The sequence below is a fragment of the Plodia interpunctella genome, chromosome 7 (genome assembly GCF_027563975.2).
Source record: "Plodia interpunctella isolate USDA-ARS_2022_Savannah chromosome 7, ilPloInte3.2, whole genome shotgun sequence".
NCBI lineage: Eukaryota > Metazoa > Arthropoda > Insecta > Lepidoptera > Pyralidae > Plodia > Plodia interpunctella.
Window position 1 is genome coordinate 10,046,914 of NC_071300.1, and position 17,695 is coordinate 10,064,608.

The following is a 17,695-nucleotide window of genomic DNA, read 5'->3' on the forward strand; positions in this document are numbered from 1 at the left end:
ACAACAAAGGCGGTTCACACGTTGAGTTCAAACGACCACAGAAACTTTAGTACACTCCGCGGTCGCAACCAAGCATCACGCACCATTGGTAGCAACGGTAAGCCAGAATCATGGCTTGCGCGCTCAACAGAAAGTTCACCTCATGGTTTCAAACCAGCCTAATATTCCTTGTAAACTTCTCCTTCGCTGAACCTCAATTAGATCTGCCTCCAATCTCTGGATCTACCACGCAAAGATACGGCGGTTATGGATTGCTATCCAGTACACAGGGACCTATAAATTCTCCTGGGAATCAGTTCAATCAAAACTTCCAATTCTCTACGGCCAGACCAAACCAGAACACTCCTGGAGTGTATCCCGTATCGTCTACCCCATTCAGCAATGGGATAAGCCCAGATATCAGCAACAATGGATATCCCAACAATAATTTCGCGAATCCCAGCTCAACATTACGCCCGTTCGATAACAGGAATCGTGATGATAGAATCGATATAAATAACGACCCGAATTTCAGGAGGAATGATCCAAATTTTATCAGGAATGACCCTAATTACGTTGGAGCGAATCCGTTCGATTTCAATAGGGGTGTGGACAATAATAATATAGATGATAGGTTCCATCAGGTGAATGTTGCGCAGATAAGGGATTTCCTGGTGAAGGCTGATGAGCAGGCTTCCCGGGAGTGCACCAACAATGTCGCAGCTCAGTGGAACTTCGAAACTGATGTGAATGACGCAACGCAACATGCTGCAGTAAGTATTTTTTATTAATTTTATTGTTTTGAATGAGATTATATAATGAATAAAAATTGACGTAAATACGAGTTCTTAATTAATAACATGTGAGAAATTTGAAATAAAATTGTGTTCATTAAAATGTTATTCCAAGCAAGAAATCTCCATCCAAACTTTCACTTTTGTTTACAGTATACATTTTTCTGTAAAGTCTCAGTATAAATAATGAGCAATATAATTAATGAGTAAATATTTTGTCTATTTAACTTTGTTTGTGTGTATATTTATTTGTTACTTTTGACTTTTGTATATAGTTTTTTAATTTATATTGTCTACCTAGTTTTCAAGAGATGTAGTCGTAAAGTTTGTGATACCTGTAAATTTATCAGAAATTGAAACAGATACGTCTTTGTCCCTTACGAAATGTATAGAGCCAAGCAAAATTTGAACGTCACGTTAAGCTATCGATAACCTTATTAATTGGATTGAGTTTCTGTTTGCCCAACGTTGAGCAAAGGACTCCCCCTTTTTCTTCTACAAGTCAGTAATCTAACTGTAATCAAGCTAATTTTACTCGGTTGATTATCTCCCAAAGAGGGAAAGTTCTTAATTGCCAGTAAAAGTGTTAAAATTGTAATTTGTCACAGTAATTAAACATTAAAAAAAAACAATAATAAACATATTTTCATAAGACTATCATTATAAAAATGTTACGACATACTTTCTTTCTTACTTATCGAGTGTGTTATTGCTAATGCCGGTGTTAGATATTATTCATGTCGCCTAAAGGCAAGTGACGTGACTTTTACGCTTGACTTGACGCTTCAATCCGCCTATCTCGAGTCTCGCATTCAAATACACACCAGTGAATTAAAAAGTTTACCATTGTTCAGATTTCTTTACCACCTGAAAGGTGTCTGTGAACACAAATATTGTCAATAAAATCTATGAGCCAACATACTCGTGTGGCACGAGTAGGATTCAAACTTGGGAACTTTCGATCACAGCCGCATTCAAAAGACTTCATAACCACCGGACCAACACCGCTTGTATAGTAGATACGTTATTATCAAAAGATATGAAAATGAATAAAAATAACAGTTTCTCTCCTCATTGAGACAAATTAAATGACCGCAATAGTACCACAGATTATATATTACTAACTATGCCCCAGGGCTTTGCTCCCGTGGTAATTTCGGGACAAAAAGTGTACCCTATGTGTTATTCCAGGTTATTTTCTGCCCGTGTACCAAATTTCATAACAATCCGTCCATTCGATTTTGCGTGATCTTTAACGCAAACATACATAAATACATCCTCCCAAACTTTCGCATTTAGATATTTACAAAGTATTATAAACACAACTTCATCGATCAATAACTTCTCACACGATAGATTCATAGACAAAGTTAATTAACACAGAATTTATCTCCAGTTAACATAATCGCGTTAAATTAGATAACTATGAATCGTGAACTACCTTGTACTATATTCGGTTAACTTTGACGGATCAATGATCGCACTTAGGGTTGGTTGCACCATCAACTTTGACTTAACATGCGCATAAAAACGCAAAGTATCCATTTTCGGAACATCAGCGGCGCGTCGGTGAAAATCAATGCCAAATTTGACGGTGCAACTATAGAGTTTGCATATACAAAGAAGCTACATACAGAATATAGTGTTCAATTCACAGTCGTTAAAAACTAATAGTATTAGGTAGTAGGTATTCAAGATCGCTATCAAAATAAACAATGTAATAATGAAGACCAATTAAGACCAAGGGCTGGTGACTATTTTGGCCAACGTTTGAGTTTGGCCATACGAAGAGAAAATGTCGCCAGCCTTCTGGGAACTTTACCACACGACGACGGCGATTTAGTGTCAATTTTTTTTTAAAATTAATTTAGTATTTATTATTTAGTTTTAAAGTTATAGTACATTATGTTGTAAATACTTTTATTCTTTTAACACATACAAAAATACTTTTAGAACGTATAAAAATGAATCAGTAGAATTACATAACAATGTAATGATATTTTTATAGTAGCTTTTGTTATATGACATGTCATTAAGGGTGTGTTGCACCGTCAACTTTGACGTTAACTTTAACGTGCGTGGAAAAACACAAAGTACGTCATTTTGTCTAAACGTCAGCGGCGCGCCGGGTAAAATAAACGTCAAATTTGACGGTACAACTGATCCTAATAGTACTATAAAAACGAAGACTTCATAAGGGCTTTATAATGGTACTGAAATCTTTATAATTGAGTTTCTTCATAAAGTAGGTAGGTTAAACTTTAAAACGTGTTAACAATTCGAATACATGTAATATATTTTCTGGCTAATACCGTTTCTGTTCTTGTAGAAGACGCAAACCCAAAAAGTGCTCGCGTGGTATCTTCAAGTTGATATGCGTGCCAATTGTCTCACAATTAGTTCACTAGTGTGTATGCGACTACCTGCCACTAGGTGGCGGTAAGTAGTCGTAAAAGTCATGTCAGATGCCTTTAAGCGACTTGATTGAAATCTGACGCCAGTATTAGCAATAACTATCGATAAAATTCATATATTTCTTTTATCTATGGCAATACACTCGAAATGATGATGATTGTCTGACAACTAAGGATGCCGAAGATCGTGCGAAGTTGTGAAGGTGAAAACATTAGGAAAGCGAAACCTGGGCTCCGATACTTAAGAGCTGAGGAAACAACAGGGATAATATAATAATAATAATAATTTCTTTATTTCAAAAATACACGCTTACAAAAATTGTTTAGTCGATTGGTGTCCCCTTTTAGGCATATGAATGCCTGTGCCAGGAGATACCGCTCTTCCATAATCCATTGACGATAATGCTCATATGAAAGATACTGTGAATGATTAATCGGTGGTTAAATAGCATACGAGCATTACTGGAGAGTTTACCGGTGTTTATTATGCCTTAAAAATCGGGCCATTCTATATCCTCCCTTGGACTAAGGGACAAATTGAATGTCAACAACAGCATTCCCAACAGGTTGACGTCAGGCAGGTGGCTTTAAAATTTTAGTAGACCTCGGGCTTCCAGGTTATTACGGTTCCGAAAGCAACGTACTTTCAGAAAGAAAGAAAACATTTATTTGCCAAAAACATGAGTACAAATAGTCAAAATGAATTAGACCTACACGTTTTACCGAATACAGGTATATAAATATAAATAAATAAAAATGAGCATGCTATTCACTACAAATCCAAAACAAAAAAAGAATTATAATGTACTTATACTAGCCCTATATTCTGTCCGAGTCTATCATTAAAGAAATCATTTAAAGTATAATAACATTTATCAGTTAATAAAGACTTGAGGTGCTTTTTAAATAGATTTAAATTTAAGCTTTTATATTTATTTGGAATTTTGTTGTAAATTTTCGGTGCCATACATACTATGCTATTACCGAGTAAAGCAGTTTTTGATGGGTGCATGCATAATCGATAGATATCTCGATGATTCCTCAATACAACATCAGCTAGACGAGGGAATAAATGAGCATTGGTTTTCACAAATGTTGCTACCTCAAGTATGTAAAGTGACGAAGAAGAATAAAAACAAAATAAGAAATAAACACAATCTGTTTACTATAAAAGAAAAGTGGTTTACCCGCAACGATCTCCCAAACTAACATATGCTTCAAAATGCAAAGTCAAACCTCTGTCTGCGCGTACGCACACGCGCATTACTTGAAAGTTTCCTGGTGAGTTTTCCCACGGAACAATACGCGATTTCAATAGATAGGCAAGTAGTTTCCAACTGTGAAGAAACTAGTGTCTTCACCTGTTTTTGCTCGGAGATATTGTTGCTCGTTATGTCTGTATGTTATTGTCGATGTTTTTGTTTGAGAATTGTTAGGTGTGGTGATATTGTTGCAGTATAGGGTGATACATCTGTTCTTAAACTTTGTGCAATCTGGCTAGGTGGGGTATGCTTGACCAGTCTCAGAACATGTGCGATTGTGGCTTCTCCCCGCAATCGGTGGCTCATCTCCTCGCCTGTTCCGAGTCCAAACACCTGTACTCGGGCTGACGTGATGGCAGCTTCCGATGAAGCCATCGAAGTGGCTGGGTTCTGGCGAGAATATATTTATAATATGTAGCACCCAATAGGGCGTTGATTTGCCATCGACACGCAAAGAAGAAGAAGAAGTTAAACTTTTTCGAAATAGCTTAATGAAGCGTGTCATTATTATGCAATGCTCTTGACTTTCATAATTCACTATCTTCGTCGATATGTAGCCAACCAAGATGAAACCATTTTAGAACTAGCTATATTGTTCGAGTTCCACCTTGATGTCTGCTCTCTTCGGAAATTCTGTATATTGTGGTCCATTCAATCTGGCGGCATGTAGCTAATATATTCTGCGCAGTTCCACTTGAGTCTTGCTGTCCTGAAGGCCACATATATGAAACCGGGTATTACTTAATAGTTTCTAAACATATATTATATATGATGAGTGTATTGTATATATATGACTTTGTATTTAGTTTTCTTTCTCGCTCTCTCTCTCTCTCTCTCTGTTCATGCATCTTTCCGAATGAATACACGTCTATTTATAGACCTCCGGACCTTTTATTCATTAGCCCTATATGTTAATACAGTCCTACTGATATTTTCATTTATTAACAGGTGTTAAAAGGTTAAAGGCAATAGGGCTGTTTAGATAGGTTTTTGATCAGAGAACATCTGTTTTTCAAAGAAACACGTGCTTTTTTTTTCCAGTAGAATAAATTGAATATTCGTTATGGGCAAATTCTTGTGTTAATTATCACAGAATAGTTATTATAATTAAAAGTATAGTAGTCGGAGTTAATAAATAGGCACAAGGTTGCTGGGATGTGAATGGAATGACTAGGCTAAGTATTTTTCTGTGTGATCGTAACATAAGGAAGTCATCCAAATAGCCACGGGTCTAGTATTGGCTGTTTTTATGTTTTTCGTTTGTTAACTTAATTCTATGGCAACGAAGTTTATGATCAAAATTATCATTGTCAAATATGAGAGGGGACACTTTTGTCCTATCTATTATCAAATTAAGAGGCGAGACTTTTACCATTGAATTTAATTACTAGTTTACTTGCTTTCCTACGTTTTCTATCGGGGGACTGATCAGCTTCAGCATAAGGCTTTTTGTTTGGTTTATAATATTTTATATCTTTGTTATATCACAATCATTATGTGACTTTATTGAGGGGAAATAAGACAGCACTTTTCTGCTCACTGCTGGGCGTAAGCCTCTCAAGTAAACTTCATTTTTATAATACAATTAAGCTGAAAATTACATTATACCACCATTTAAAAATGACAAACCTTCCTATAATAAAAACTAACTTTAGCAAATAAAATTAAAACTAAAGTATAAACATAAAATTAATTTAATGTACAATTTATGTCCAATTTCTGTAAAAATACTTCGAATAAGATTTTGTCTTCATTCAGAAAAATTGGTATATCGCAAGTTAAGAATGTTTACAAACAAATAAGGCTATACTTACACTTCAAATACTAGCTATGATCTAAAAAATCATTGATAAAAAAAAACCAATACTGATCACGACCTAATTCGACATAGTTCCCACGCCGGCTGTCATAAGAAACATATCAAGCGATACAGATCTATGCACACTCACGCCTATGAATAATACTTAATTTTTATCACATGTTTTGTCCAACAATTAACATGTTTTTGCCCCTGTTAATAACATGATAAACATCTCATTATTATTTCCCATGGATTTAACAATTAGTACAATAGAATAAAATTTTGATTTTACGTCAAACCAAATCAAATTTTAGTTTATGAATTATTTAAAGGAAAATCATTACTTCCCGTTTTTTTATTGTCCCACTACTGGGTAAAGGGTGTTTATTTACGACTTAAGTTTTTATAATCATTAACTTATAGAAATTAGAATTTCAAAACATGTTTTAACGTTTATATAATATATAATGTATAAGCAGAGAACAATAACATAAAGAACAATAAACATTTAAAAAAATATATTATAAAAATGCTGTCTAAAAAGTTTGTTGAAAGTCTGGTAAGGCTCGTATTTTTCACAACAAATTTTTAAATAACAAATAAAAATAAATACTTCGGTAATTAAATAAATCCTTCAACAACTAAACCAGATTATTAAAATGTCCCAACAAATAATGTGAATCATTTGATGGTAAAATCGTGCAACGCATATTAATTGATCTTAGCATGCCATCAGTCAAGAACAACTCTAATAATATTACAATATTTCCAGTAGTTATATTGATGACAGTAGAACAAGCTTCCCAGAACTGACGCCATACACAAAAGAATAAAAATTTAATCGGGTCGTAAGGAACTTCATCTAATTGATGTCGAACTCATTTGCATTATTCCATAATCATAAAAAAAACCTCAATCGCTTGCAAAATAAATCTATATTAACTAGGTACTTAAAGTATATTGTCTATTTTTTTAAAATTAAAACTTCAAGACGTAGATATTTGATAGCAGAGTACTAAGTAATGAATTTTGGAAATTTGCGTGAAAATTAAATTACAAAATTAACGCAGCAGAATTAACTAACGATACAAGAATGAATCGATAATGATAAGCAAGAAAAACATCAATAAATTATATCTATGACATAGTTATACAACCTTCAGGTTTCCGAGAACAGCTACCATAAACAATGAGACCTCAATAACTGACCATAGACTATTCGGCAACATCCGCGCCATTGTCGTCTACAAAATGGCGTAACAGGAACGAAATCACCAAATCACGGTGTCTAGATTAGTTACGGTGGTACAGAGGATGTTGTTGTTATGGAACTCTGGCAGTAAATTCTAGATTCTACGACATAATAAATAAATATATTAATACAAATCACATAGATTGAGCTAGCCCCAAAGTTCTGAGAGACTTGTGTTATGGGATACTAGCTCAACGATACTATATTTTATAACAAATACATATATAGATAAACATACAGGACCCGGGCCAATCAGAAAAAGATCATTTTCCATCATGACCCGACCGGGGATCAAACCCGGGTCCTCTCGGTTCAGAGGCAAGCACTTTACCACTGCGCCATCGAGGTCGTCAATAAACTAAAATAATAAACATAAACAATCATTTCCGCTTATACTTTCTAAATAATAGAAAGTATTAAATTGAAATTTTGCACAAATCTAGAAAGTGATCATCTTCAGGAAGAAATTTCCCGTTTTTTTATTGACTCATAAGTTCACCTATTCTTTTTAAGGATATTCCAAGCTATACTCGTACATATACTTGTTTACATCTCTATACATCTCTCTCTCACTGTGTGAGATATATATATATATATATATATATATATATATATATATATATATATATATATATATATATATATATATATATATATATATATATATATATATGGCGTATATAGACAATCGAGAAAATCTTCATTTAGGGAGGGATGCCATTGAGGGCCGTACATACTCGTCTGAAATTACTGTCTATATATGTCGTAGTAAAGATCACATATGCACACTTAGATGCATTACCACACTACAGCTCCTCGATTACTTTAATGGCCCATACAACAATAGTCAACCTTGAAATAATGAATTGTCTCATTGTACCATGGTCCCAAGCCTTATAGGTCACGACCCTAACGATTACAGATGACTGTACGATTTCCGCCATTTTGTGCCGTTTTTGGCAGCCATTTTGATGTGAGGATGTTTGAGGTTATTTATTGAAATGGGGTTGATAGTTCTGGATTGGCTGCCTTCAACTATTTTAAACGATATCTCTGTTTAATCCACTGCTAGGATAAAGCCGTGAAGTTATTTAAGCATTGTTTCTTCGATAAACATACAAATACAAATTGCAATTTGGTTATATCTCTTCTTCAGAAAAAGTAAGAATTGTGTGCAATCTCAACGAATGAATAATTTCCAAGAAAAAATTTCCAAGATTTATTCTTTCGCTTTTATCACTTTTTTATCAAAAAATCCGTCGTCCTCGCCACGTGCGGACACGTTCGTGATGCCCTGTTCCATCACGTAATACGTTTTTTTCGTCACCTAAACTATTTTTTATCCCCCATTGTGTTCGGAATAAGTGGATTTTTATTATGCGAAGATTTTTTTTATTGAGATAAACAATTTTTTATACTGTATAAATAAAAGCTCTGGTAGCTAACTTAATTGAAAATGTTTCCTTATAGCACGATGATAATGTAAAAGTTCTATTGGAATTAAATTAAAACGAAATCACCGGCGATCTTTCAAGTCATCTTTTTCTATTGAATTAGAAAAATCGAGGGCTTTACTCTCTAAAAGAAAACGAAGAATCAATCAATCCATTCATTTGTATAAAATGTAAGAACAGAAATGTACTAGTTGAATATTTGTCCGTTAAATATTTTCCCTCCTGCTGGTATACACAATAAAAAACAACAAAAAACCGATTTGCACTCCTGGAGTGCCGGCAGAAGTGAAAACTTAAATATTACGTTGTGCATATTTTCGATCAGGGTCACGTGTCCTGACGCGAGTTTACCATTTTTTACCCATAACAAAAAGTGCACAACGCCGCTAAAGTTTTTACTTAACAAAAATACTGGCCACTTTTTCCTTCCCTCCTTTCGGCGTGCGCGGTCTGTGCCGCTGCTTATTATACATTGAAAAGTTTCAGGCATTCTTTGTACTTTTCCACCACAAGTATGGGGTATTAACTTCGATTTCTAATAATGATAAAATTGTATAGTTTCCCTCATAATTGTCCCACATTTTGGCCACCTTAACCTTGTGGTCTCACGGTCGTGACGATGACGTCACTGTACTCTATTTTTTCTATTCATATACATTGTGACCACTGTGCTGTACTAGCGAGTACGCAACTGCTTGAAGATCGTAGATCAATGTCAAGGAGTTTTTGACAAGTCAGCTTATGTCGTTATTGCGCAGTTGTTATGGAATTTATTTTATAATTTATTTAAGAGTCTTTGTCAGTTTGTTAGTTTATTTTTATTTCGTATTTATTTAATCTATCAATATTTTATTAATATACCACATCAACAAGAACTCACCACCAATTAGGTACCAAATTGCCGTGGCAATTATTTAAGTACTAAAAATAATTTAACTAAATAATTAATTAGCTGTTAAATTAAGAAGAATACGACAACACAGAAGAAGATTACTACCGCATAAGGACAAAGTGTCAATATTTTTTTTTTATTATGACTGTTGAGTTGTGTTTTTGTATTTGACATCACAAAAAGAAAATTTAAAAAATTAAGAAACTTAAATAGTTCTTAATGCTGTATAGTATTAGTTTTCATATTATAATGGTACGAATGAATTGTTTTCTTTCAGTTCAAGTGCACACTTAACACAGCCCACGTTGTTTTCAATTCGCTAATTGACTTACAAAAGTCGAACCTGACCTTACACTAGAAAGAGTAAGTAAAACTATATAACCTAACCTCTATTTTGATAGTCTTAAAGTTCAAAATAATCAGTAAAATACTATTCAGTTGGTACTGTTAGCTCTTCATTTAGCACTGTCATGTAAATTTGTCGTAAAATGCTGCGTCTTGTGAAATCATTTTTTTCCAAGGACCTTAAAACCAAACGGAGATTGAATTGTGCTAAGAATATATAATTTCCTGTCATTAATATTTTGCATACGCAAAATTCAATTATTTCTCGGTGAATTATGCAATTAAAATGAGTTTCATCTAAACACTATGTGAAAAAATTGACAATAATATACCATTTTAGACTGAGAGCTTATATGTTATTACGTATGAAAGTATTATTGGGGATAATAGATGGGGTCTTGCTATTTGTAGCTCTTATATATTTAACTTTAAATCTCACCAATCTAAAGTATGAGGTTAAAGCCACGTTTGCACTTTTTCCATATGAAAAACAACTTGGTTATTTCATTAACTTGAAGCTAAGCACAGCCGGCGTTAGTTATACCATAAGACACAAAAACGAACTCGAAATGTATTCAACTCCTTGGTTTTTATTTTTTAGATAATATTTTTGCATAACATTTTTGCATGCGATAGTACTTGTAGTAAACTTGAACTCGTTTTCATCAATGGATCACTCTAGATAATGTTTTTGTATGATTTTTGTTTAATTGATTGATGGTTTGTATAACAGCTTAATTGTGTTCGGTGATTTATGAATTGTTTTGTTCATAGCTAGTTAGTGGGTTATAATTATTAATTTATCACTTAATCTCAAAGTAATTCTGTGACCAAAATATGTTTTATTTATTTAAATAAATAAATAAATATATTAGGACAAATCACACAGATTGAGCTAGCCTCAAACTAAGTTCGAGACTTGTGTCATGGGATACTAACTTAACGATACTATATTTTATAACATATACAAATAAGGTAATGGTAAGGTTCTTGCCACTGAACCGAGAGGTCCCGGGTTCGATCCCGGGTCGGGTCTTGAAGGAAAATAATCTTTTCCTGATTGGCTTGGGTCTTGGATGTTTATATAGCTTAATCTGTGTGATTTGTCCTAATATATTTATTTAATATTTAGTGCAAGAAAATGTACAAATTGAAATTGTCCCAAAACAAGTAAAGAAGTCATGGTCACTCGCATGATAAATAGAAGTGCTTGACTGCGCAGTGGCACGTACCACACATTTGTGGTGACCATATTAGGGGAGCAAGGTGGAAATTTGCATAACTATGGGAATCTGATTGCAAAGCGTGAAATTTGAGATTTTCTGCATATGTTGTTGCAGTAAGTTATCGTTAGATGAATTGCCATTCATTTAACGATCAGTTACTTTTACGTATCAGTTATTAAAAGTATATATTATAGGCGTAAACACATACCAAGATAAACAATAAACTAGTAAAGTCTTGACTAATAAACTAGTAAAGCTAATGGTCTGACATCTAGGGATGCTGACGATAAAAAGTAGGAAAGTGGACCCTGGGCTCCGACGCTCAATTGCCCATGAAGCATCCGGGAAAAAGCTCAGATGCGAGAGAGATAAACAACCATACCATAGTGAGCGGAGAAGGAAATGTAAAGAAAACAGAACCTGGACACTGGCTCCATGGGGAAGGAACTGATAAGAGAGAAAGATAAAAATGGAAAATATAGTCTTGAATTTCTGCATTTTTTGAGCCCTATTGCTCTTTATGATATAGATATTTGTCGAATATATTTTTGTATATCGGTCCTTATCATTCAAGAGCTATGTTTTTGTCGGTATACTGTTTCATCTCTTTATCCTCGGCTTTTCCATTAAGGTCTCGAAACTACACGCTGACTTTCCTTTCAGTTGATTCGTATAACTGATTCCAATCATTCTTCCCATCAAATTTCTATTACCGTCAATTATTTTGATCCATTACAATTAAAAGCTTAATTTTAATAACTACTACTTACCGTCGAGTTTTAATATATTGTTTAACTTCATCATGTTTGAAGACATACTCAAATTCTAACAAATTTATTTGAATTGTAGCAATAACAAATTCCATTTCAGAAAAATTATATATAAAAAAAATGACATCAGACGCCGTTGCATGTCACAGTAAGATTACTGCAATTATGATGAGTCAAGTCTGGTATCACCAGATGATTATCACCTAGTGCGTGAATCATCATTACAACTAGGCATCAGACGAAGTCAAAATAGTTAAATCTGTCGCATCGCGTGACGACTGTGACTTTAACTTTAATTACGTAAATATTATAAAAATTACAATAGTTATAAACTTCGACGATGGAGTATATTAAAGGTCTGTTTGAAAGTAGATGCAGAAAAGCACCCGGTTCCAAGCAGATCAATACAATAAATTATTGTAATTTTATTTCAAAGCATATCAATTGTCAATTAAATTAAAAATAATAATATTCAAGACATAGCGTAGAAATTTAACATACAATTTCGATCGGTTTCGATCGATTGCCTAACGTCAATGAACGCAATCCACCGGAGAATATGTAGCGGCCCTAGGGCGGAACCACACGGTCTGTAGCGGTTCGTGCGTTCAAATTTTTGGTAAACAACCTCATTGGTTGCGTCCAGTATTTTAATAAATTTTCAATTAAATTACGAGGTTGCGTTTTGTGATCTTTTTTAAAACTAGACCGATATAGATAGGTAGCTGTTCTTGTGTTGGGAGATTTTCATAAAAAAACATTGTTTGAAGCGTTTCGTGTTACGTACGCCCACTTAGTTTACCGACCGGCTAAGAATACTACTCAGAAACGGATCCAACTTTTTTCGTAGCATAAAATAGTGCAAAAAGTAGCGACACCTCCTCTAATTAAGATAAAAACCCAGATACAAGTTACCGCGACCTCGTTGATCTGATATCCACATTTTCACGGCTGTTCCCACCCTAATGTATGTAAATAACAATTAATGCCTACTTCCTTGAGTATATAGTACTGTTTATTGTAAACTTATACGATGGTACAGTCAACAAAATCATCAGTTAATCAAATTCATTGCAAATACGCTAAAGAAAGAATCACGTTCTTATCCCTTATGGGGAATTGCGAAACTTGACGCCCACTGTTAGCTACTTATTCATAGTCGTATTCCTCGTGGCTGAGGATCGTGGTCGTTACGTGAAATGAAACAAACACAACAACTTTCTTGGCACTATTAATGGAGTGAATTGCCAATGCCTTCTCCAAGTTCTTCTGTAAGTGGGCTTTTTGGTGGAATTGTCTCAACGCCTATGGAAAGAATCTGATACTCCACTTTATAGTCTTTCCTTTGAATTCCTGACGCTTTGCACAGTTGCACACTTGTTTTCTGTCATAGTTTTTATTATCTTTTACAATCTGCGCGTGAGGAAAACCAACTGGTATGTTGGTTTATTTCGTTCCTAGACCAGCTTGTAATTGTGCACACACAGCTCGGTATAATATTCATTTCGCTACAACTATTAAACAGCTGAACCGATTTTAATCAAACATATCTAAGAACCACCGCATAAAAATTAGCTATCAAATAAAAAAAAATCCGCATCTAAATAAGTTTATCCGTTGATGAGATACGGTGCCATGTACACAGAGAGACAGACGGCCGACTTCAAACTTATAACACCCCTCTTTTTGAGTCGGGGGCGAAAAATAAACCTAACCATAAGACATAAACAGTGAAAGAAGAATTAAAAAACTGGTCAAGCAATTTGTATGGGAGATGTAATTTTTTTGATATTTCCATAGTGTAATCATCCGACTCTCCCTCTCTCTTCTGAGCATTTTACCGGTAGCTTCTTCACCCTTTGAGCGTTGGACCCCAGCATCCACTATTTCGTCATCCGTATCTTCTGTCAAAATTTGTGTTTTTTGACATTGGTATATATTTTCTAGGTCAATCCTAAATGTGTATGTAGAATAATGAATATTACGATAAACTGGATAATATAATAGTTAACTATTACATAACAAAATGACGCGTTCTGGCGTTTTCCCACGAGAGGTGATCTTGAAACCGGCCGGGTTAAGTACGCAGTTAATTATTACCATATTATGGCTAATCTGCGTCGCCTTGTCACGATCTAGAGATAACTATGATATGTTCTAGTAGCATATTGTCCATTACACGTCCCTTTTATTGTTCACACTTGACCCCAAGCAGACTTACTTAACTGTAAATGCGAAACAGATGTATGTTTTTTTTTTCAATCATCGCTAAATATATTTTGGAGAAATTTGTTACTTAAAACTAAAGCATTTTTAATCAACATTTCAAAGAACTGTTTAATGACGACTTTTGTAGCCTGATGAGCTCATGCCTGCTACACTGGAGGTACCGGTTTCGATCCCCAGTCAGGTCAAGTTGCAAAACAATCTTGTGTAGCTGAGAAGGTACTGAACCGGCATATTGCTCAGATGATTTTCACCTAGGTGTTCCATGCTTTTTGTACCCCTAGGTGTTATACTGTTATCTTTATTTATCCCTAGTTCATCTAGGTGTATCCTAGATACATTTTCTGAACCGTTGGTTAATCTAGTTCATCGCCTAATTTTATTCTTCACTGTTAAATATAATATTAAAATCTATTGGATTATTTCTAAGCAGGCAAAAATATATATTTAAATTACATAGATTTTGTTGGCTATCATGTTTCAATTAATTATTTTTTTCCAATCTGTGAACATGTAAAAACTGATTGATCTCGTAATGAGAAGTGCTGAAATAGATTCTATTTAAGATCGAAGTAGATAAGTAAAGTTTTTCGTTGCCAGATGTTTTTTGCAATGGGAAACCATATTACCTAAGTTGGCATACCAATCCTAAAGATCGCTACAAAGATTATTCTTATCATATACAATATCCTAGGGAGGATATGAAGTGGTCCTATTCTAGGGCGGGAACCACGCATCAGTTTCCGTAGTGTGCAAGCCAAGTAAACATGACAACCAAGCAATCATAACTAATATGCACGCACGATAACCGAGGTCGCCTTACGGCCGCCGAAGAATAATGAGATGCTATTAATTCACACAGCTCGTAGCTCATTGTGGAGGATTAGAGGACATTCCCATAGAGACAAGTTTCGCAACCGTATCGTGACGTGTCGTCGAGATGGTGGCAACTAGGAAATATCATGCCGACTGTACTTTGTCATGCGAAACAGTTCGCTGAACTTGTATTCAATTCCAACCCGCTCAGTCTAAATGTTTCGCATGAGGAATGATTACTCGGGAGTAACCATTCCTCATGATTCGGATCCTTCAGATTCGGGAATCCGCTGTACTGCTTCGAGCTCGTTTATTATATTTTTATGTAAAGACTAGCTACGCCCCGGGGCTTCGCTCCCGTGGGAAATTCGGGATTAAAAGTACCCTATGTGTTATTCCAGGTTATATTATACCCGTGTACCAAATTTTATCTTATATTTTAAAGAGAAACAAACATATATGCATACATACATACAATACACACATCCTCGAAAACTTTCGCATTTACTATATTAGTAGGGATAAAATATGTATTGTGTTGTAGTAGTATAGTGGATTGATCAATAATCATATTAATTCAAGAACCATACACATAATAACAAATGCGAAATGGTCTGTCATGCTTTCTGAAATTGATAAAGTTAATGACCCGAGGTCGAACATAGGCTATCACAGACAAAACTGCAGACAACAGCTAGTCACTACATAAAACAATAATAACTTAATATATTTATTTTGTACGAATAAGTATACCTTACCCTCTACTATAGCTTTAATCAAGGATTTTGACATATATTTGTGTTTTTCCAGTTGGATGCCCAACAGCGCTACACGCTGTTCCAGCGTGGGCTGTGGGAGGCAGCTCAGCTGATTCCACGCCAGGCTGTCAGAGACTACTCTACGTTCAGGCAACTGCGGCTGTTGTCCATCATTGGGCCCAGTGCGCTTCCTCCAGACCAGCTTGACAGAGTATGTATTTATTTCCTACTAGATGTTGCCCGGGGCTTCGCTCCCGTGGGAATGTTTTATTTATTTATTTATTTATTTATTTATTTATTAAAATTTTATAACATCATAACATGTTACTAAAGACATGTTATAAGTACATTAATATATATAATGCGTATTACATAAAATATATATACAAACAAGTAAGATAAATTTAATATGTATTAATATTTCCGTATAATAATAATAATGTATGTATTTTTCCGAACGACAACCATGATTTTTGACAGGCTATCATTAAAGACATCTGCTTCATTAGCTACAGCGTAACCAATTAGCTCGTGACAAGGGAGTAAACTTAAGTAAATTGGTTCTAGCGAAATGGATTTTGAGATAAACTATAGCCTATAGCAATCTTGGATAATGTACCTTTCTAATGGTGAAGGATTTTTTGAAATCGGTTCGGTAGTTTCGGAGATTACCCGCTTCAAACATAAAAACTCACAAACGCTTACCTACCTCTTTATAATAATAGTATAGATTTTAAATATATTACTTACACCCCGCGCTGTTTCTCACGGTTTATCGTATGTACTTAATTTATTAATTATCAGTCTTTTCGTCTGAGTACAGAATTGCCTACTTTCAGGATAAAAATATGTGTTAATTCAAGGCATCAACTATCTCAATATCAAATTTCTTAAAAATTTACCCAGCCGTTTGGAAATTAATAACAAACATACAAACTTTCGCCTTTATAATATTAGTGGGATAATAAAACTGAAGAAATGCCAAATTAGTACATTAAAATTAGTTTTTTAATCCAGTGGAATAATATACTTCGTTTTCGATACAGATGACGATAGTTTAACAACTTTTCCGATTAACGATTCGTCCCTAATTATTTGCTTAAGCGTATCCTGGGCTCCAATGCTCAACGGCTGAACAAGAAACCGAGAATACGCTGGGATGATTCCGAGATTATTTTAATAAATGTTCATCTATCATTCCAGTACAACCGAATCATTAACGACATGCTAGCAGTCTACAACACGGCCGAGATCTGCGCGTACAATGAACCGTTCAAATGCGGGCTACATCTCCAACCGGAGCTGCAGTTCATCATGTCCCACTCCAGAGACTGGGACGAGCTGTCCCACGTGTGGACCGAGTGGAGGAGGAACACGGGCAGGAGGATCAGGGATCTGTATGAACAGCTGGCGGATTTGACCAATCAGGCAGCTAGGTTAAATAGTAAGTTTGAAACAATATTCGTTCCTTTGTCGAAGGTGGTTGGTTTTATAGTATCTATTTTTATTTTTGATCTGAATTATTTTTGAGTATTTTCGAGTCGATTTTTAGGTACGCATATTCTAAAAATGTGCTATTTTTAGAATATGCGTAACTAAAAATCGACCGTACCTTCACCCGTAACTGTGGAAACCGTATATAATTCCGCACAAACATACAGACGAATTAAAATGAAAACATTTTCTTTTTAATTTTTGAAAGACCC

The 17,695-nt window shown here is 34.7% G+C and overlaps 1 protein-coding gene across 1 annotated transcript in view; it reads left to right on the forward strand.

Annotated features, from left to right (window-relative positions):
• The first annotated feature begins 38 nt into the window (after positions 1 to 38).
• The window catches only part of Ance-3, a 171,547-nt gene continuing 153,890 nt past the window's right edge, over positions 39 to 17,695 (forward strand). Inside the window, exons 1-3 of the mRNA XM_053747257.2 lie at positions 39 to 752; positions 16,042 to 16,200; positions 17,193 to 17,433. Coding sequence (XP_053603232.1) covers positions 111 to 752; positions 16,042 to 16,200; positions 17,193 to 17,433 — 1,042 coding nt within the window. The 5' untranslated portion in view covers positions 39 to 110. The remainder of the gene's footprint in view (positions 753 to 16,041; positions 16,201 to 17,192; positions 17,434 to 17,695) is intronic.